The sequence below is a fragment of the Salmo salar genome, chromosome ssa20 (genome assembly GCF_905237065.1).
Source record: "Salmo salar chromosome ssa20, Ssal_v3.1, whole genome shotgun sequence".
NCBI lineage: Eukaryota > Metazoa > Chordata > Actinopteri > Salmoniformes > Salmonidae > Salmo > Salmo salar.
In genome coordinates, this window is record NC_059461.1 from 82,807,572 (window position 1) to 82,829,206 (window position 21,635).

The 21,635-nt window shown below is 47.4% G+C and overlaps 2 protein-coding genes across 8 annotated transcripts in view; both read right to left on the reverse strand.

Moving 5' to 3' along the window:
* cep57 (centrosomal protein 57) overlaps positions 1-2,138 on the reverse strand; it is an 11,423-nt gene extending 9,285 nt beyond the window's left edge. The window contains exons 1-5 of one of the 7 annotated variants that reach the window (XM_014163489.2): positions 1,873-2,130; positions 1,118-1,292; positions 332-517; positions 132-253; positions 1-11 (exon numbers count right to left, since the gene is read on the reverse strand). The exon at positions 1-11 is cut by the window's left edge and continues 115 nt beyond it. In XM_014163489.2, the coding sequence (XP_014018964.1) occupies positions 1-11; positions 132-253; positions 332-517; positions 1,118-1,292; positions 1,873-1,911 (533 nt within the window). In that variant the 5' untranslated portion in view covers positions 1,912-2,130. Of the gene's footprint in view, positions 12-131; positions 518-1,014; positions 1,293-1,872 lie in introns of those variants that run through there. The other 6 variants (XM_014163488.2, XM_014163487.2, XM_045704016.1 and 3 more) reach the window with 6 other exon arrangements.
* Positions 2,139-3,172: 1,034 nt separating this feature from the next.
* Positions 3,173-20,339, reverse strand: LOC106581427 (angiomotin-like protein 1). Its single transcript, XM_014163484.2, is given in 13 exon segments — positions 3,173-3,449; positions 3,606-4,108; positions 5,871-5,987; positions 8,023-8,231; positions 8,397-8,546; positions 10,680-10,801; positions 13,107-13,184; positions 14,245-14,389; positions 14,973-15,934; positions 15,937-16,371; positions 16,455-16,628; positions 19,348-19,748; positions 20,218-20,339. Coding segments are annotated over 12 exon segments (3,345 nt in total). The 5' UTR covers positions 19,736-19,748; positions 20,218-20,339; the 3' UTR covers positions 3,173-3,387.
* Between the last annotated feature and the right edge of the window lie 1,296 nt (positions 20,340-21,635).

Consider the following 21,635-nt stretch of genomic DNA (forward strand, 5'->3'; position numbering starts at 1 on the left):
TCCAGGGAAACCTGAAAGGGTCACTATGGTAACTGAGTGCTACTGGAGCATCATACATACAGCTAGAGATCCTGTCGTTAGCCTGTCTCTCTGGGTTAGCATAGATAATGCTAGGTAAGGCGTATGCTAACCTGGCGTTTGAGCAGGGTTGTTCTGTCGGCCTCTGCGTTGCGGACCATCTTCCTCATGTACTCCAGTTGTCTGTCCAACAGCTTACAGCGAGCTTCCGCTGCAGCCAGCTGAGTCACTAACACTGAGGGGACCGAGGGGGAGAGAGACAGAGAGGGTGAGCATCTGTTTACTCTCAAACAAAAATGATCACGTCGCTCACCTGGGTTGGGTTCTGACTGGTTGCTGGTCTCCCTCTCGCGTGTGTCTGTGGGTTTGTGTGTGTCACTCCTTAAGTCAGTGTGTGAGGTCTCTTTCTTCAGGCTGTGTAGACTCCGCTCCGTTCTGCCTCTCTCCAACTCCAGCTTCCTAATCTTCTCCTGTAGGTTCATCAGAGCAGACAGGATCGCTACACACACACACACACACGCACACACACGCACACGCACACGCACACACGCAGTATAATCCTCTTTGAAGATGAATATCGTACCATCATATCTTGCCTTATGTTATCCCACACACTCTGAGTTGAAGTTATTCTCCACCAGACATTCACGAGTAAAAACTTTATCAGCAAGAACTTCATTCAGCCACTCAGAAGAGTAGAGACGATGAGTACAGAGAGATGGGTGAAGGTAGGAGGGATACTGGCATGAGTACAGCGTGATAGAGATGTGACAGTGGGGATAGAGATGCGAGAGTGGGGATAGAGATGCGAGAGTGGGGATAGAGATGCGAGAGTGGGGATAGAGATGCGAGAGTGGGGATAGAGATGCGAGAGTGGGGATAGAGATGCGAGAGTGGGGATAGAGATGCGAGAGTGGGGATAGAGATGCGAGAGTGGGGATAGAGGGATAGCGTTTAGCGGCGCCTCTGTTAATAGGCTGTGGTGTCATGTGTCACCTGCTGTTGCCATGGAGACCAGCCTCACCACATAACCACAATGGAAACTGTCTCACCCACACACAATGTACTTCTAGCAGCAGTGCAGGTGGTGATTGGTTACCTGCACTGCTGCTTTCTGGGAATGCCTTGCTGGGAAGTGTCCGGCAGGGTACGTGTGTGTTGCGAGTTGTGAGTGTGTAGGAGGGTAGAGAGGTGTTGACAAAGGGGCGGCCTGCGGGGTAGTCTTTGTAGGAGGGTAGAGACAGACTGTCAGACATCACACCGACAGAGAGCTCCTGCAGACAGACAGACAGACAGACAGACAGTCAGTCAGGGAACCACCAACACCATTATATTACTGTCCCCAACACTGATGATAATATTATTATTACTACCAAACACCTCAAACTGTCTCCCATTCTAATGATCGATTCAATTACTTAGGACTGTCCCCCAAAACAAAGGCCACACACTCCCCTCTACATCAGAATGATCTGGTACACAGCTACTGACGTCTAGTGACTGACGTCTAGTGATGTCCAGTTTAATTCAGTGTTGCACAGAACGGCCGACTATGGTGACTCTTACTTTAACCATAACATTATTGGCTGGCTCAAGGTTTAAAGCAAAGTCCGCTCGCTAGCTAAGTAGAGACAAGAAGCTGTGTAAAATGGTTAACGATAGCTTGTGAGTTAGTGCTGCTAACTAGTGCTGAAAAACACCTAGTTAGACCTGAAGGAAACATGCAACTTACAATAGTTAACGTTAACTAGCTAAACTTTACTCCATTCAAATGCAAGCTAAGTTAGCTGGCTAACTAGCCAAGTTCTGTTTGTTGAGTTGGATAGCTAACGTTAGCCTGCTAGCTATGTTTACCTTCTCTCGCCCGACGGATGGTTTTGACACTCTCTCCATTGATGGCAACGAACTACAGCTACTTTTCAGCCGAGCTAGCTACATGGCTAACGTTTTTATCCGTACGGTCTCTTCAATTCAGAAAGAGCACATAAACATTAAATATAAAATGTCAGGGCAGCATTTTTACCATCATTTATGGGACGCAGAAACCAAATACCGCGCGAAGACTGAATACGGAGGTTCCCCTTACAGAGCTGCGTCGGAGATGACGTCACACGGCGTACAGCGGCTCGGCTTCTCTCCAGACCCGTCACATATCGTTCAGAACCGTCACATATCGCTCAGACCCGTCACATATCGTCCAGAACCGTCACATATCGTTCAGAACCGTCACATATCGTTCAGAACCGTCACATATCGTTCAGAACCGTCACATATCGTCCAGACCTGTCACATATCGTCCAGAACCGTCACATATCGTTCAGAACCGTCACATATCGTCCAGACCTGTCACATATCGTCCAGAACCGTCACATATCATCCAGACCTGTGTGTTTACATTACGAGTGCATGGTGCCATCTGTGGTTGTGTGGGTCAAAAGCTCAGAAGTTACATCAAACACAATTGACACAGCAGATCCTCCCTCTGACTTGGGAAATAAATGAGAGAAGAACAAACACATTTAGCCTTTAGTGAAAGGCAGCAAAAGTAACACAACGTCAGTGTAGTGTGTCAGTGTGTGCCTGCCTCCGCTGAAGGCTTACCAGCTGTCAATTCTTTACAGTATTAACCGCTCAGGTAATGAGGCCTGTATAAAACACACACACACCGTTTCTCCTGCTTTAGTCATGTAGAACAGAAAGGGCCTCATCCAGGACTCTGTGTGTGTGTGTGTGTGTGAACAGTAAAACACATCTACCCCAACCCTGGTGTTGTGTGTAGTGCAGGAGCAGACAATGCTGATCCTGGAGGGCCAAAGTCAGCAGTGAACAGGCTTTTATTCCAGCCCTTAACAACATACCTTGTTGATAGGTAATACAATGAATTGATTAGAAAAAGTTACAGACTGACAGCAGGGGGAGACAGAGTACATGTTTATATTCATTGTCACGCAGCACAGTAAAATCCATTTAAAAATCAAAGATGTTTGAAATGTCTCTGTGGACAAAATCAATATTAACTCTCAGCAGAAATAAAAGTTGTACAAATCTAATCTTTCTGTACAGTTCATTTGTATGAAAATGCATGCTTTCCAACAAAGTAACCTTGCCTCTGAAATGCATTTAAGTGAAGAGAAAACACACACACACACACACACACACACACACACACACACACACAACTTGAAAATAATGTTACCAGACTAAAGGCACAGTTTTAGAGCAGGACAGAGGTCTTCCCCATCTCTCTCTGCCATCCAATGAGCCTCCAGTTTCCATCACAACTAGTCTATCAGTCAGCCATCATTACTTTAGTTTGTTTCATCCTCAGTTCTTCAGCAGCAGCTTCACAAGACCCCCCCACCGTGTCCATTAGATGAGGATCTCCACTAAGTCTGTGCCTGGTCGGTGTGGGGGCTGGGTTCTAGTCTTACCTATGGAGACAGAAAGAGCACTTAGCTGAAGACATAGTTATATGTAGAATATCAGATCCAAAGTTAGAATGAAGTTGCTGAACTAGGGTCAGTTTTACATTACATTTTGGACTGGGTTCACTGTTCCTTGATTGTTCAGTCTTAGCTGTCACTCACCTGTCCTCTGGGTCCTGGCCAATCCCAGCCAGGCTCTGCTGGGGAGGGGCAGGACTTTGAGGGACTCTGAACCTTTGTCAGTCTGAGTGCTGCTGTCTCTACTACCCGTCTTAGAATGGGAGGACAGGAGAGGAGTGGAGGGGAGGGAGGAGGAGAGGGGGAGGGTAGAGAATTGGAGGGAGGAGGAGAGAGGCAGGGCGGATGAATAAGATGGTATAGTGGAGTAGGGGAGGGTGGATGAGAAAGCAAGAGTGGAAGGGAGGGAGGAGGTGGTAGATAAAGAGGAAGGTGGGGAAGAGAGGACGGGGAGGGATGGGAGGAGGTTTCTCTCTTTCCTCTCGTCTGTCTGAGAAGCTTGTCGTGGGTGCAGTCCTGTTGCTAAGGAGATGGAGGGGGTGGAGCGGGCAGGGCGGAGGGCGCTGAGGTCACCGCGAGAGTTCCGTTGCTGTAAAACCTTTATCAACGCATCCTTCTCTATCAGCTGGGCATACAGGTTCCTTATCCTGTACACAAACACCGAAAACACAACCTTGATCCTATTGACTAAAAGACAGAGTGAACCAATACAAATAAATCAACAATTAAGATGCCTTTTAGACAAGATCAGCCACTTTGATGGTGTGTGTGATATATATATATATATATATATTAATTAGCTGAAGTCAGAAGTTTACATACACTTAGGTTGAAGTCTTAAAACTAGTTTTTCAACCACTCCACAAATTTCTTGTTAACAAACTATAGCTTTGGCAAGTCGGTTAGAACATCTACTTTGTGCATGACACAAGTCATTTTTCCAACAATTACAGACAGATTATTTCACTGTATTCCAGTGGGTCAGAAGTTTACATTCACTAAGCTGACTGTGCCTTTAAACCGCTTGGAAAATTCCAGAAAATTATGTCATGGCTTTAGAAGCTTCTGATTTGAGTGAATTGGAGGTGTACCTGTGGATGTATTTCAAGGCCTACCTTCAAACTCAGTGCCTCTTCACTTGACATCATGGGAAAATCAAAAGAAATCAGCCAAGTCCTCAGAAAATAAACTTGGGACATCCACAAGTCTGGTTCAGCCTTGGGAGCAATTTCCAAATGCCTGAAGGTACCACGTTAATCTGTACAAACAATAGTACGCTAGTATAAACACCATGGGACCACGCAGATGTCATACCACTCAGGAAGGAGACGCGTTCTGTCTCCTAGAGATGAACGGACTTTGGTGCGAAAAGTGCAAATCAATCCCAGAACAACAGCAAAGGACCTTGTGAAGATGTTGGAGGAAACAAAATGAGTCCTATATCGACATAACCTGAAAGGCCGCTCAGCAAGGAAGAAGACACTGCTCCAAAACCACCATAAAAAAGCCAAACTACGGTTTGCAACTGCACATGGGGAAACAGTTTGTACTTTTTGAGAAATGTCCTCTGGCCTGATGAAACAAAAATAGAACTGTTTGGCCACAATGATCATTGTTATGTTTGGAGGAAAAAGGGGGAGGCTTGCAAGCCGAAGAACACCATCCCAACCGTGAAGCACGGGGGTGGCAGCATCATGTTGTGGGGCTGCTTTGCTGCAGGAGGGACTGGTGCACACACAAAATAGATGACATCATGAGGATTAAAATGATGTGGATATATTGAAGCCACATCTCAAGACATCAGTCGGGAAGTTAAAGCTTGGTTACAAATGGGTCTTCCAAATGGACAATGACCCCAAGCATACTTCCAAACTTGTGGCAAAATGGCTTAAGGACAACAAAGTCAAGGTATTGGAGTGGCCATCACAAAGCCCTGACCTCAATCCTATAGAAAATGTGTGGGCAGAACTGAAAAAGCGTGTGCGAGCAAGGAGGCCTACAAACCTGACTCAGTTACACCAGCTCTGTCAGGAGGAATGGGCCAAAATTCACCCAACTTGTTGGTGGAAGCTTGTGGAAGGCTGCCCAAAATGTTTGACCCAAGTTAAACAATTTAAAGGCAATGCTACCAAATATTAATTGAGTGTATGTAAACTTCTGGCCCACTGGGAATGTGATGAAATAAATAAAATATGAAATAAATCATTCTCTCTACTATTATTCTCACATTTCACATTCTTAAAATAAAGTGGTGATCCTAACTGACCTAAGACAGGGAATTTTTACTAGGATTAAATGTCAGGAATTGTGAAAAACTGAGTTTAAATGTATTTGGCCAAGGTGTATGTAAACTTCCGACTTCAACTCACATATATATATACATACATGTGGGTGTGTGTGTGTGTGTACCTGTGCTCCATATCATTGCAGCGTCTGGTAGCCTGCTGTACATCATCCTCCTGACACAGTGTGCAGCCCGTCATCTCACTGTAGCTACCACTGCGAGAGTGCACCACCAAGGGGTCCCTACACACACACACACACACACACACACACACACACACACACACACACACACACACACACACACACACACACACACACACACACACACACACACAACCTTGTGAATGTTAACCTGTTTAAAGGTCTTACTCACATTGGCTACAGAGAGCGAGATCACAGTCGTCCGGAACAGCTGGTAGAAGGCATTTAGTTGGTCTGGTAGGCTCACAGCTAGGTTTCCCTTTGTAACCAGTGATAGTTTACCAGCCCTGCCACATCTGACGAGCGTCAGAGCCGGTGTAGTAAGATCCGATCTTAGTCCTGTATTGATGCTTTGCCTGTTTGATGGCTCGTCGGAGGTCGTTGTGGGACTTCTTATAAGCGTCTGGAGTAATGTCCCTCCCCTTGAAAGTGGCAGCTCTACCATTTAGCTCAGTGCGGATGTTGCCTGTAATCCATGGCTTCTGGTTGGAATATGTACGTATGGTCACTGTGGGGACGTTGTCGATGCACATATTAATGAAGCCTGTGACTGATGTTATCCGTTGAATCCCAGAACATATTTCAGTCTGTGCTAGGGAAACAGTCCTGTAGCTTAGCATCCGCTTCATCTGACCACTTCGTATAGAGCACGTTACTGGTACCTCCTGTTTTACATTTTTTTAAAGAAGAAATCAGGAGGATAGAGTTATGGTCAGATTTGCCAAAGGGAAGGTGTGTTAGCTATGTACAGTATGCCTCTCTGTGTGTGGAGTGATTGTTTTTTTATTTAACCTTTATTTAACTAGGCAAGTCAGTTAAGAACAAATTCTTATTTTCAATGACGGCCTTGGAACAGTGGGTTAACTGCCTTGTTCAGGGGCAGAAGGACAGATTTTTACCTTGTCGGCTCGGGGATTTGATCTAGCAAACTTTCAGTTACTGGCCCTACACTCTAACCAAAGGTGATCTGGAGTTGTCACCTCGAGTTGCAAAGGTGACATGCTGGTGATAATGAGGTCACACAGATTTCAGTTTCCCTGCATTCAAAATCACTAGCCATGAGAGCAGGGTGTGGATTTCCTTGTTTGCTTATGGCGGCATACAGCTCATTGAGTGTGGTCTTAGTGCCAGCATCGGTTTGTGGAGGTATATAGACAGCTAGGAAATATATGGATGAAAACTCTTGGTAGATAGTATGGTCTGCAGCTTATCATGATGTATTCTAACTCAGGCTAGCAAAAACTCGAGACTTCCTTACCATTAGAGATTGTGCACCAGCAGCTGTTAAAACCACTCCCCCCTCATCTTACCCGAGGCTGCCGACCGGTCTTGACAATGCACAGAAAAGCCAGCGAGACGTAAATTATCAATGTCCTTGTTCAGCCATGACTCCGAGAAACATATTACAGTTCTTCGGGTTCCATTGACAGGATAGTTTCGAACGGAGCTCGTCCAGTTTGTTCTCTGGTGACTGTACATTCACCAACAGAACGGAGGGTAGAGGAGGATTATTAGCTTCACCAGACGTACTCGTCAGGATGCCGGTTCGCCGGCCTCTTTTGTACCGTCGCTTCCTCTTTTGAATCCCGGGAATTAGGGCCTGGTCCGGAGGAAGCAGCACGTCCAGAGCTGCCGATTCGTTGAAGTTGAAATTGTCATCTAAATCGAGGTTAGTGATCGCTGTTCTGATCTCAAGAAGCTGTTTTCGGTCATAGGAAACGATGGCAGAGATATTATGTACAAAAAATGTTAAGATCAGCATTAAAAACAGCGGAATTGGTCAGGAGCCCCTGGAAAACAGCGTCTATCCACTGCAGCGCCATCTCTACCTGTGTGCATGAGTGACCTGTTGGGATGTGTGTACCTGTGTGCATGAGCGACCTGTTGGGATGTGTGTACCTGTGTGCATGAGCGACCTGTTGGGATGTGTGTACCTGTGTGCATGAGCGACCTGTTGGGATGTGTGTACCTGTGTGCATGAGCGACCTGTTGGTATGTGTGTACCTGTGTGCATGAGTGACCTGTTGGTATGTGTGTACCTGTGTGCATGAGTGACCTGTTGGGATGTGTGTACCTGTGTGTGTTGACTGTAGCAGCAGTCTCCATGTTAAAGTGTCTCATGGCGTTCTCCTGTAGGTACTTCTGTTCCCAGCGGGTAGAGTCAGCCTCTAGAGCCAGAACCCTCTCCTCCCTCTGCCTCAGCAGCTCCCTCAGAGCAGGGGCACTGCCCTCCCCTACACCCCCACCTGGCCCAGTGGTCCCAAGCACACCCCCACACACTCTCTGAGGGGAGGAGAGTGAGGCGGAGGTGTGGAAGAAGGAAGAGACATATTTAAAAAAATAATTACAGTATTAGGACAATCCAGATCCACTTTTATGCATTAACAAATAGCATATGACCTGTTATGACATTGTTATGACACCCGCCAAGAGAGCGTTGTGTGGTACCTGTTGCGTGCGCAGTGTGTGTAGCTCTCTCTCCAGCCGTGTGCGCAGGCGTCTCTCAAGCTGCTCTCTCTTCTCACACGCCGTCTGCAACTGCACCACAGCATGCTGCAACCCTTCCACACGTGCCGCATACACACACTTCACACGCAGCTACACACAGGCACACACACACACACACACACCAGGGAGGAATGGACACAGATACAGTATGTTGGATTGATCTGTATGTGTATATGATGTGTGAATAAGTGTCTGAATGAATAACGTACTGCAACGTGACGTGATATACCGTGACGTAATGTGATATACCGTGACGTAATGTGATATACCGTGACGTGATATACCGTGACGTAATGTGATATACCGTGACGTAACGTGATGTGATATACTGTGACGTAATGTGATATACCGTAACGTGATGTGATATACCGTGACGTGATGTGATATTCCGTGACGTGATGTGACGTGATATACCGTGACGTGATGTGACGTGATATACCGTGACGTGACGTAATGTGATATACCGTGACGTGACGTAATGTGATATACCGTGACGTGACGTAATGTGATATACCGTGACGTGACGTGATATACCGTGACGTGACGTGATATACCGTGACGTGATGTGATACAGTGAGGGAAAAAAGTATTTGATCCCCTGCTGATTTTGTACTTTTGCCCACTGACAAAGAAATGATCAGTGTATAATTTTAATGGTAGGTTTATTTGAACAGTGAGAGACAGAATAACAACAACAAAATCCAGAAAAACACATGTCAAAAATGTTATAAATTGATTTGCATTTTAATGAGGGAAATAAGTATTTGACCCCCTCTCAAATCAGAAAGACACCTGGGAGCCAGAAATCTATTATACAGGTAACGAGCTGAGATTAGGAGCACACTCTTAAAGAGAGTGCTGCTAATCTCAGCTTGTTTCGTGTATAAAAGACCTGTCCAAAGAAGCAATCAATCAGATTCCAAACTCTCCACCATGGCCAAGACCAAAGAGCTCTCCAAGGATGTCAGGGACAAGATTGTAGAACTACACAAGGCTGGAATGGGCTACAAGACCATCGCCAAGCAGCTTGGTGAGAAGGTGACAACAGTTGGTGCGATTATTTGCAAATGGAAGAAACACAAAAGAACTGTCAGTCTCCCTCGGCCTGGGGCTCCATGCAAGATCTCACCTCGTGGAGTTGCAATGATCATGAGAACGGTGAGGAATCAGCCCAGAACTACACGGGAGGATCTTGTCAATGATCTCAAGACAGCTGGGACCATAGTCACCAAGAAAACAATTGGTAACTCACTACGCCGTGAAGGACTGAAATCCTGTAGCGCCCGCAAGTTCCCCCTGCTCAAGAAAGCACATACAGATGCCCGTCTGGAGTTTGCCAATGAACATCTGAATGATTCAGAGGACAACTGGGTGAAAGTGTTGTGGTCAGATGAGACCAAAATGGAGCTCTTTGGCATCAACTCAACTCACCGTGTTTGGAGGAGGAGGAATGCTGCCTATGACCCCAAGAACACCATCCCACCGTCAAACATGGAGGGGGACAGGACAACTTCACCACATCAAATCGACGATGGACGGGGCCATGTACCGTCAAATCTTGAGTGAGAACCTCCTTCCCTCAGCCAGGGCATTGAAAATGGGTCGTGGATGGGTATTCCAGCATGACAATGACCCAAAACACATGGCCAAGGCAACAAAGGAGTGGCTCAAGAAGAAGCACATTAAGGTCCTGGAGTGGCCTAGCCAGTCTCCAGACCTTAATCCCATAGAAAATCTGTGGAGGGAGCTGAAGGTTCGAGTTGCCAAATGTCAGCCTCGAAACCTTAATGACTTGGAGAAGATCTGCAAAGAGGAGTGGGACAAAATCCCTCCTGAGATGTGTGCAAACCTGGTGGCCAACTACAAGAAACGTCTGACCTCTGTGATTGCCAACAAGGGTTTTGCCACCAAGTACTAAGTCATGTTTTGCAGACGGGTCAAATACTTATTTCCCTCATTAAAATGCAAATCAATTAATAAAATGTTCTGGATTTTTGTTGTTGTTATTCGGTCTCTCACTGTTCAAATAAACCTACCATTAAAATTATAGACTGATCATTTCTTTGTCAGTGGGCAAACGTACAAAATCAGCAGGGGATCAAATACTTTTTTCTCTCACTGTATACTGTGACGTGATGTGATATACTGTGACGTGATGTGATATACTGTGACGTGATGTGATATACTGTGACGTGATGTGATATACTGTGAGGTGATGTATACCTCCTCCTCTAAGTGTAGTGCTCTCTGCTGGGCACTGCTCAGAGCTGACTCCAGTCTCTCTGCCCTCCGCTGCTGCTTCTCCACCTCTTCCTCCAAACGCTCTTTCTCTATCAGTCCATCCCCTGAGAAACAGAGAGAAGGAAAGGGGGAAGATAAAAGATAAGAGAAAAAATGCCCAAATCAGACTTACTAACCCTTTAAAGTTAGAATTAGAGAACCCACTGCTCCTGATGACTGGAATGTTCAGAGGTAGCAACATGGCATGCAGCTCTACAGTTAACCAAACTCTAGGTAGGAGTGGATGTGTGTTGGGTGGGGGAGGAAGGGATAAGGGGGGGTAGTGGAATCTGCTGAGGCTGCATTCCCAGCACAGACCAGATCATTCCCCTTTGTCTCTGGGTTAACATGTCACACACATGCAGAAGAGGGGAGAGAGACAGGTGTGTGCAAAGGGAGGAGGAGAGGAGATGTGGTGCAGAGTATTTGGGTAGTTTGTGGGAGGGGGGAGGCTGACATGTTGAAAGAGCACCTGTCCTAAAACTGCTATAAGATATCCCCCCTTTCCCCCCCTTTGCCTGTCTCTACTGGCCTCCCCCTCTCTTTATCTCTCCCTCCCCACTCTATCCCTCATTCCTGGTGTTACATACCAGACAGCCCAGTGAAATACAACAAACACTTCCTCTCCTCTCTCATGGTGAAGGGAGGGAGAGAAATGGGGAGTGGGAGAGAGAGAGAGAGAGAGAGAGAGAGAGAGAGAGAGGCAGTGGGAGAGAGAGAGAGAGAGAGGCAGTGAGAGAGAGAGAGAGAGAGAGGCAGTGGGAGAGAGAGAGGGGAGTGGAAGAGAGAGGGGAGTGGAAGAGAGAGGGAGAGAGAGAGAGGCAGTGGGAGACAGAGCGAGAGAGAGGCAGTGGGAGAGAGAGAGGGGAGTGGAAGAGAGAGGCAGTGGGAGAGAGAGAGGGGAGTGGAAGAGAGAGGGAGTGGTGGGAGTGGGAGAGAGAGAGAGAGAGAGAGAGAGAGAGAGCGAGAGAGAGAGAGAGAGAGAGAGAGGCAGTGGGAGAGAGAGAGAGAGAGAGAGAGAGAGAGAGAGAGAGAGAGAGATGCAGTGGGAGAGAGAGAGAGAGAGAGAGGCAGTGGAGAGAGAGAGAGAGAGAGAGAGAGAGAGAGAGAGAGAGAGAGAGAGAGAGAGAGAGGCAGTGGGAGACAGAGAGAGAGAGAGAGGCAGTGGGAGAGAGAGAGAGAGAGAGAGAGAGAGAGAGAGAGAGAGAGAGAGAGAGAGAGAGAGAGAGAGAGAGAGAGAGAGAGAGGCAGTGGGAGAGAGAGAGGGGAGTGGAAGAGAGAGGGAGTGGAGAGAGAGAGGGAGAGAGAGAGAGGCAGTGGGAGACAGAGAGCGAGAGAGAGGCAGTGGGAGAGAGAGAGAGGCAGTGGAGAGAGAGAGGCAGAGAGAGAGAGAGAGGGAGGGAGAGAGAGAGGCAGTGGGAGACAGAGAGAGAGAGAGAGGCAGTGGGAGAGAGAGAGAGGCAGTGAGAGAGAGAGAGAGAGAGAGAGAGAGGCAGTGGAGAGAGAGAGAGAGAGAGGCAGTGGGAGAGAGAGAGAGAGAGAGGCAGGGGAGAGAGAGAGAGAGAGAGAGGCAGTGGGAGAGAGAGAGAGAGGGAGAGAGAGAGAGAGAGAGAGAGAGAGAGGCAGTGGGAGAGAGAGAGAGAGAGAGAGAGAGAGAGAGAGAGAGAGAGAGAGAGAGGCAGTGAGAGAGAGAGAGAGAGAGAGAGGCAGTGGGAGACAGAGAGAGAGAGAGAGAGAGAGAGAGAGAGAGAGAGAGAGGAGAGAGAGGGAGTGAGTGGGAAAAGAGAGAGAGGGGAGTGGAAGAGAGAGGGAGTGAGTGGGAAAGAGAGAGAGAGGGGAGTGGAAGAGAGAGGGAGTGAGTGGGAAAGAGAGAGAGAGGGGAGTGGAAGAGAGAGGGAGTGGAGTGGGAGAGAGAGAGAGAGAGAGAGGAGGGGAGTGGAAGAGAGAGGGAGTGAGTGGGAAAGAGAGGGAGGGAGGGAGATAGAGCGTGATAATGTGAGAAAGGTGGTGGTCAGGAGAAGAAAGTTCTCTCTGTTCCTCTCTGTTTGGGTTTCCAGGCCAGACGAGGTCACTGTCTGTATTCACACTGACTCTCTAATAAAAGTAAGTGTGTGTGCACGTGTGTGTGTGTGTGTGTGTGTGTACGTGTGTGTGTGTGTGTGTGTGTGTGTGGCTAAAAGGAAATGGGATAATTGTATGTGTGCTGAATTTAGCCTGGGAAGAGAGGGAGTGGTGGAGAAAAGAGGAAAGAAGAGAGGAAAACCTAAATGCTGGGTGTGTCCTCATTCCCACTCACAAACACTCATCAACACCACAAACACACAAGTACTCATCAATACCACAAGTACAGACACACACACACACACTTACTAAGCTCAGCAGCATGTCCATCCTCCTCTCCTTCTGGCTCACAGCACGCTAGCTGTTGATTGGCAGTCTCCAGGCGATCTGATACATAGACATTACATAGATGTGACACAGTCACACATAGATGTGACACAGACGTGGCACAGTCATACAGAGACGTGGCACAGTCATACAGAGACATGACACAGTCATACAGAGACATGACACAGTCATACAGAGACGTGACACAGTCATACAGAGACGTGGCACAGTCATACAGAGACGTGACACAGTCATACAGAGACGTGACACAGTCATACAGAGACGTGACACAGTCATACAGAGACGTGACACAGTCATACAGAGACGTGACACAGTCATACAGAGACGTGACACAGTCATACAGAGACATGACACAGTCATACAGAGACGTGACACAGTCATACAGAGACGTGGCACAGTCATACAGAGACGTGGCACAGTCATACAGAGACGTGGCACAGTCATACAAAGACGTGGCACAGTCATACAGAGACGTGACACAGTCATACAGAGACGTGGCACAGTCATACAGAGACGTGGCACAGTCATACAGAGACGTGACACAGTCATACAGAGACATGACACAGTCATACAGAGACGTGACACAGTCATACAGAGACGTGACACAGTCATACAGAGACGTGACACAGTCATACAGAGACGTGACACAGTCATACAGAGACGTGACACAGTCATACAGAGACGTGACACAGTCATACAGAGACGTGACACAGTCATACAGAGACGTGACAGAGACGTGACACAGTCATACAGAGACGTGAAATAGTCATACAGAGACGTGGCACAGTCATACAGAGACGTGACACAGTCATACAGAGACATGACACAGTCATACAGAGACGTGACACAGTCATACAGAGACGTGACACAGTCATACAGAGACATGACACAGTCATACAGAGACGTGAAATAGTCATACAACACAGATGAACATGTTCAACTCCTCTTTCTTCTATTAACACAACTTATTGGTCAAAATGACCCAAATCCCATACATACAGCTAAGAAGAAGGTTGAAAAAAGGGTGACGGCACTTTAAGGACCCAATTATTTATTTTATTTTCAACATCCTTTTACAGGTCCCTCCCTCCTGTCCTACCTCTCAGGTCTCTGTTGAAGACAGTCAGGCGTCTAATCTCCCCCTCCAGTTTGCATCTCATGGTTCGGTCCAGCCCCTCCCTCTTTGACGAGCTCTTCATAAGCCAATCATACTCTTCAGAGATCCTCTGGAGCTCCTCCTCTAACTAGAGCACAAGGAAGAGTAGTTAGTTGAAATGACTGAAATAGGGTCAGATATTTTTCTTCCCCTAATGCTTTAGGGCAGGGTGGATGATTAGTTGACTAATTTAATCAGGTGAGCCAGTTTAAGGTTAGTACAAAAATGTGAAGCGTCTGGGGGGGTGGGTTTGTTAAACCCTGGTTTAAGGCCAAATGAAGCCATTTTAAAGCAAAACCATTTCTCAAGCAAGAATTTTGCTAGGACTGTCTGGGAATGGTCTAAATGGGGAGGGGAAAACTGAAATGTAGCTGTTATTGGCAGAGAGGTTTGGAACTCTTTGTTATTGGTCTATTAATCAATTTACCACATGGTGATGTCACCATGGAAAGCCAAAACCGCTGATTATAAGGTCCTGTGTAGATTGTATTTTCAACCAGCAACTATCAGGAACTAACAATGATCAAATGTGTTCACACTTTTACAGTGTTAATTTTATCAGCTGTTGTACAATATGATATAAAACACACAAAACATTAAAATATTGACTGTAATGGGCCTATAAGGTTATAGTGAGTCAGTTATACAGTCACATACAAACTCCCTCATACCCAGTGCAGTTTGGAGGCCTTCTCTCTGTGTGTCAGCAGCTCGTGTCTCAGAGTCTGGTTCTCCTCACACAGCAGCTGGACCATCTGCTGCACCTTGGCTGCCATGACCACCTCCACACCGGAGGGGCCTGGGGAAGGTTGTTGAGGCTGTGGTTGGAGCTGAGAGACAAGGGTAGAAGTCTGGGCCTGGATGTTGGGGAGAAGGGTGGAGGTGTGGGTCTGGGAGGGTGTGGGACTGTGGTGGTACTGGACTGAGGGACCCCCTAGGGTCCCGGGGTGGTGCCGCCTGCTCTGGTACTCAGGTGGGGGGTTGCTCTCAGCTCTGGTTGGCTGGGCTGTGGACCAGTCCATTATTGTGGAAGAGGAGGGGTCAATGAAGGGAGGGCCCAGCTCAGAATGAGAGGAGGGGGGCTGGGGTTTCCCTGAGGGGGAGCATGAGGGCGGCTGGGTGGGCTTGAAGGGGTACTCTGGTGGGGGTCCGCGGGGGTCTACTGATCCTGTGAGTGGGGTTATGTTTAGGGGTGGGGGGTAACTGGGGGAGCGGTTGCTAGAGGGAAGGTTACTAGTTCCATTGGTCTCAATGCTGATTTGGAGGATCCTCTGGCTGAGGGAATACACATGACCTTGCTTCAGTTCCCTCAGAGTAGAGTCTCCATTGGCCCCTCCACCCCAGATAGACAAACCCTCAGCCTCATCCCCATCACTCATAAAACCTTGCTGAGGGCCCAGGGGTGGGCTGGGGCTGGGGAAAGGAGAGGGGTCAGTGTTGGTGTCAAGGCTAGAGGTCTCAGAGGGGCTGTTAGGAGCTAAGCTGGTCCAGGCTGAGGGCTGGCTGTCTGGGGTGTGAGAGGGGCTAGGCAGGCTCTCCTGGTCCTCCAGTGTATAATACAGCTGGTCCTGGTAGTGGTGTTGTCCCTGGGTCTGGGCCTTGGCCTGCTCATAGCTCGGCAGCTCCTCTAAACTGGGTTGGAGGGAGGGTTGGGGGGCCTGGGGGTGAGGGAGAGGGGGCTGGGGGGTCCATGTTTCTCCAGGGAGCTACCGTCAGCCTGCTGCTCCTGCCCCTGAGGCTCCTGCCGAGCCCAGCGCAACTGGGGGAACTGGGGGTGAGCTAGTGGGCGGTGAGGGAAGGTAAGGGGGTAAGGTGGTAGTTGGCTGTCTGAGGTGGGGGCGCTGCTACAGTCTGTACTGCTGGGCGGCTGCTGCAGCAGGGGTGGGGAGGCCACCTGGGAGGGCTGCATGGGGTTCAGGTTGTCACTCTGAGGCCCCCTTCCTCCCTCTCCTCCTCCTTCGTAGCTGGTTTGTTCTTGTATGGTGCTTGAGAGAAGCTTCCCTCCCTCGTCCTCCTCTCCTCGCATGGCGCTCACACAACGGTGGGACACAAATGCCAAGGCTGCATCACCTAGGAAACAGCAGGGGTCAGAGGTCAATGTCAGGTGAATAATGCCTAAGGCCTAGCTTATCTCCCCCTAACTGCTAGTGTACCTGGTTCCCTGGCAGGTGTGGAGGTGCGATGGGTGGGATGGAGGGACAGTAACGGTGGATGAGTGGTCATTGAGGTGGGTTCATTGTTGATGGTGAAGGGGACTGTTTCTGTGGGACACTGAATGACGTCCTCCAGTGCAAAGGCTCCTGGGAAACTATGGTACAAAGAGAGACCTGGAAAAGAAACAAAAATGAAATAGTTGTTTTTACTTCTAAGCTATAATAGGTTAGGGACCAGGGGAGTGTTAGTGCCTAGTTCTCAGGAGACAACACTGTCTGGTCATCTGTTGTCCTCAGCATTCCCATCCTGGTGTTTCCCTCCAGTACCTCTCAAAGCAAACAGACTCAACCACCTGCCCAACTACAGCCTGTCCTCTGAGACACACACACAGTAAAATGTGGAAGATGTCCAGAGAATATTTTAACCATATGCATAGCAAGCTTGCTGTTGTGGTCTACTGGAGAAGTGACACATTAACCCAGGGTTTCCCAAACTCGGTCCTGCCCCCCGTTTCCCAAACTCGGTCCTGCCCCCCGTTTCCCAAACTCGGTCCTGCCCCCCGTTTCCCAAACTCGGTCCTGCCCCCCTATTCATGTTTAGTTTTTTGCCCTAGCACTACATAACTGATTCAAATAATCAAAGCTGATGATGAGTTGATATTTAAATCATCTGTGTAGTGCTGGGGGGGGGGGGCATCACTGGGTTTGGGAAACCCTGCACTAACAGACCGAAATAGACAACTGGACACAGTACGGGACAGAAATAGACAACTGAACTGACACATTACGGAACGAAATAGAACCGGAGCCAAATGCCAGAAATATGTAGTCAGCTATAATTGCGACCAAGCCGCTAAGCACACTTTGCAGACAAACACCCAAAAGTTATTTAGGCTAGTTAACTTCCCGAAAGCCGGTCAGAGACGGCCCTACAAAATTTGAGACAGCTCAATGAGTCTGTGCGTGCCGCAAGGAGCGCGTGGATTGAACTGACCAAAACATCACATGCTGTAAGAAAGCTGACCTCACGCACTTCTTTCCCTTATACAGGCATAAACGTTTACCTCGGTACTAAATGACCGGTCGTGTTGAGACACTCCTCTCCGCGCGCTAATGGTGCAACCGGTCTTGGTGCTGACTCCACCGGCTTTCAGAAAAGCAGATTCGGGCAGAGGCGCGATCATAATCAGCCCCGGACGGTTCGTTCTGGCATGAGCGGAATGCCAACGCAAGACCTGCAGTTCAGGGGGGCGTGCCGGGGTCCTAGCGCCCGCATGGTAATAACCAGGGGTCGTCTTATTATGATTCTTTAAGGTTTTATGGCAGACGAGGCCAAATGGTGTATTGCTGCCACCTACTATATTGAAACAAAAAATATTCCATTGGGGGGGGGGACCCCACATCATACAAAATACAAAACATTAATAAACAAACCTTCAGGCACAGTTCAAATCACCTCCTAAACAGGGTCAGGTGCCTGTGAAGATGGAGCATTCATCAACAGGATTCCTTGTAATACCTCTGCTGTAAAATCCTTGAGTCCCAATAAACCCTCAGCCATACTCACAATGATGCCTGTTTTCTCAGATTTCCTCTCTGTTCGCATTGTGCAGTTGATAACCAATGCAGTAAACGCTACAAAGTCCACCTTCTTAACATGCAACATGTCAGCATCCCATGCAGACAAGGAATATTCTCTGGTGTCTCTACTCCTGCTACCATTAGTTCTTCAACTCCACTCCTTTCTTCCACTCGTCTCACTGCTTCCGGATAGGAGACATGCTGGACAGCTCTTATGTGGGTCAGTTTGCGTGCACCAACCACTTGATCCAATTCTTCACATATATACTGTAACCTTTGTATTTACTTCTAGAGCCAGGATACAGTATATACGTGAATAATTGGATCAAGTAATGGCAGTAGGAGTAGAGACACCAGATAATATTCCTTGTCTACAGAGATCTGACATGTTGCAGAGATAAAGCCCTGCTTCAAAGATCCACACACATTTCCTCCAACACATTGGTGCGGCTGGCATCCGGGTTAAGCTGGCATTGTGTCAAGAAGCAGTGCAGCTTGGTTGGGTTGTTTTTTCGGAGGACGCTTGGCTCTCGACCTTCGCCTCTCCCGAAGTCCGTACGAGAGTTTCAGCGATTAGATAAGACTATAACTACCAATTGGATACCACAAAAGTGGGGAGAAAAAGGGGTAAAAGTTATATATATGAATAAAAAGATCCCCACACAACACACTTCAATCCAATCTCTTCTTGAGGTGCAGAGCACGCTCTTCTCATTAGATACAAAAATAATAAGCCCACTTCTCATTACTCTCATCGACGCCACCTCAATTTTTATAGAGACTTCAAACGGATCTCCCAGATAACAACATGGATCCAAAACCCTTACTCTGACCAAAAAAAGACTCAGAACTAGGCTTGGATTTGTTTGATTCCACAACCACTTTACTTCTCTTATTTCCTTTTGTATTCACCTCTGTAATCCAATTCGTCTCACTCTCATCTCTACTCATGCCATCTTATTCAAGCTGTTTTCTTCCCTGGGCCCTCTCACCAACACCAATCGGAAAGGCTCTAACCAGGGGTCATAGTTCAACCCCAGGATATAGGGTTCCAATGATGTCACGCCCCCAACAAAAACCTAATGGATTCAGTTAGGTTCAACTGTAAAACTGATTTGTGGATGCAAGAGAGCTCTACCTAACTCTGTCTCACCTGGTGTTTTGTTACAGGTAATATTTTTCAGAGCCTATTTTTCACACACACACACACACACACACACACACACACACACACACACACACACACACACACACACACACACACACACACACACACACACAGGGAGAGAGAGGGGGGGCATGTGTAGACTACCTCCGTCGGGCTCCGCCTCGTTAGACACTCCAATGTGATCCAGCCATTGAGCCACATCTTCTGGAATCCAGTTCTCACCAGACTCCAGTCCTGATTTCCCCCTGGGTTCAGAATCCAGTCCAGCATTTCTTTCAGACCCTGACTCCAGACCAGCCTTCACCCTGAGTTCAGAATCCAGTCCAGCATTTCTTTCAGACCCTGACTCCAGACCAGCCTTCACCCTGGGTTCAGAATCCAGTCCAGCATTTCTTTCAGACCCTGACTCCAGACCAGCCTTCACCCTGGGTTCAGAATCCAGTCCAGCATTTCTTTCAGACCCTGACTCCAGACCAGCCTTCACCCTGGGTTCAGAATCCAGTCCAGCATTTCTTTCAGACCCTGACTCCATGCCTGCTTTCCCCCTGGTCAGAGGAAGCTCTGGTTAGGGTGTGTGTGTGGTTAGCTTTATTCCTGCATGTGAGAACTTGCTTGGTACTCAACTACAGTGAGAAAACACCTACTTGTGTGTGTGTGTGTGTGTGTGTGTGTGTGTGTGTGTGTGTGTGTGTGTGTGTGTGTGTGTGTGTGTGTGTGTGTGTGTGTGTGTAATCTGAAAAACATTCCCTACAGCAACAAGACACCATGTGTGAGAGCTCTCTATCCCTATTTCCCTTTATCTCTCACACACTTTCCCCTTGTTTATTCACACTACAGATTAGAGCAGAGGAGAAAGTCAGTCACAGATCACTCTCACAGTACCTACGCTTTATCCCCCCCTCTCTCTCTCTCTCTCTCTCTCTCTCTCCGTATGTCCATTTCTCTCTCCGTCCCTTCCTCGCCCTCTGTCTCCCTCTGCCCCCTCACCCCACCCTTAAATGGAGATTGTCCTACCTGAGTGTTGCCCGTGGATAATGTCTGATGAGAATGATGATGGTGAGAGTCAGCGATGAGTGTGTGCTTTGGGGCGTCTAAATCCACCAAACCATCAAACCCCACAGTCACACAGACATGCCGACTCTGCCCAGACCTGCCTCAACACACACACACACACACACACACACACACACACACACACACACACACACACACACACACACACACACACATAGGGGCGTCCTTGGAATGAAGGAGGGAGAGAAAGAGGCAAGGAAGTGATAGAGGTGGGATAGAGAGAGAAGAAGAAGAGAGGAAGAATTAAATAACAAAGTAGAGAGAGAAAGAAAGAAAGAGAGAGAGAGAAATAAATATTAATTTCTCCTACATTCTGCCTCTTCGTCTATGTTTAGAGACATTCTGTCTGTTCTGTTATCTGGCCACTGAGGGCAAGGACACACACTCACTCACTCACTCACTCACTCACTCACTCACTCACTCACTCACTCACTCACTCACTCACTCACTCACTCACTCACTCACTCACTCACTCACTCACTCACTCACTCACTCACTCACTCACTCACTCACTCACTCTCTCTCTCTCTCTCTCTCTCTCTCTAGCGGTTAGAGTGTTGGGCCAGTAAACGGAAGGTCACTATTTCGAATCCTGAGCCAAAAAGGTGAAAAATTGGACGATGTGCCCTTGAGCAAGACACTTAACCCTAATTGCTACAGGGTTGTCATTGATAAGCAGACCCTGGCCATGACCCCACTCTCAGAGAATCTCAGGGAGAGAGATATGCAAAAAACACAGGACAAATATAAATTATTACTATTACACATACTGCCAGGGGGGGAAAAGTACCCAATTGTCATACTTGAGTAAAAATAAAGATACCTGAATAGAAAATGACTCAAGTAAAAGTGAAAGTCACAGAGCAAACTTCTACTTGAGTAAAAGTCTAAAAGTATTTAGATTAAAAATATACTTAAGTATCAAAAGTAATTGTAATTGCTAAAATATACTAAAGTATCAAAAGTTAAAGTAAAAGTATAAACCGTTACAAATGTCTTATATTAAACAAACCAGACAGAACCATTTTCTTGTTTTTATTTATTTAAGGTCAGCCAGGGGCACACTCAAACATTCAGACATCATTTACAAATGAAGGATGTGTGTTTAGTCAGTCTGCCAGATCAGAGGCAGTAGGGATGACCAGGAATGTTCTGTTGATAAGTGTGTGAATTGGATCATTTTCCTGTCCTGCTCAGCATTCAAAATGTAACAAGTACTTTTGGGTGTCTGGAGTAAAAATGTATGGAGTAAAATGTATGGAGTAAAATGTATAGAGTAAAATGTATAGAGTAAAAATACAATATTTTCTTAAGGAATGTAGTGAAGTAGAAGTAAAAATTGTCAAAATTATAAATAG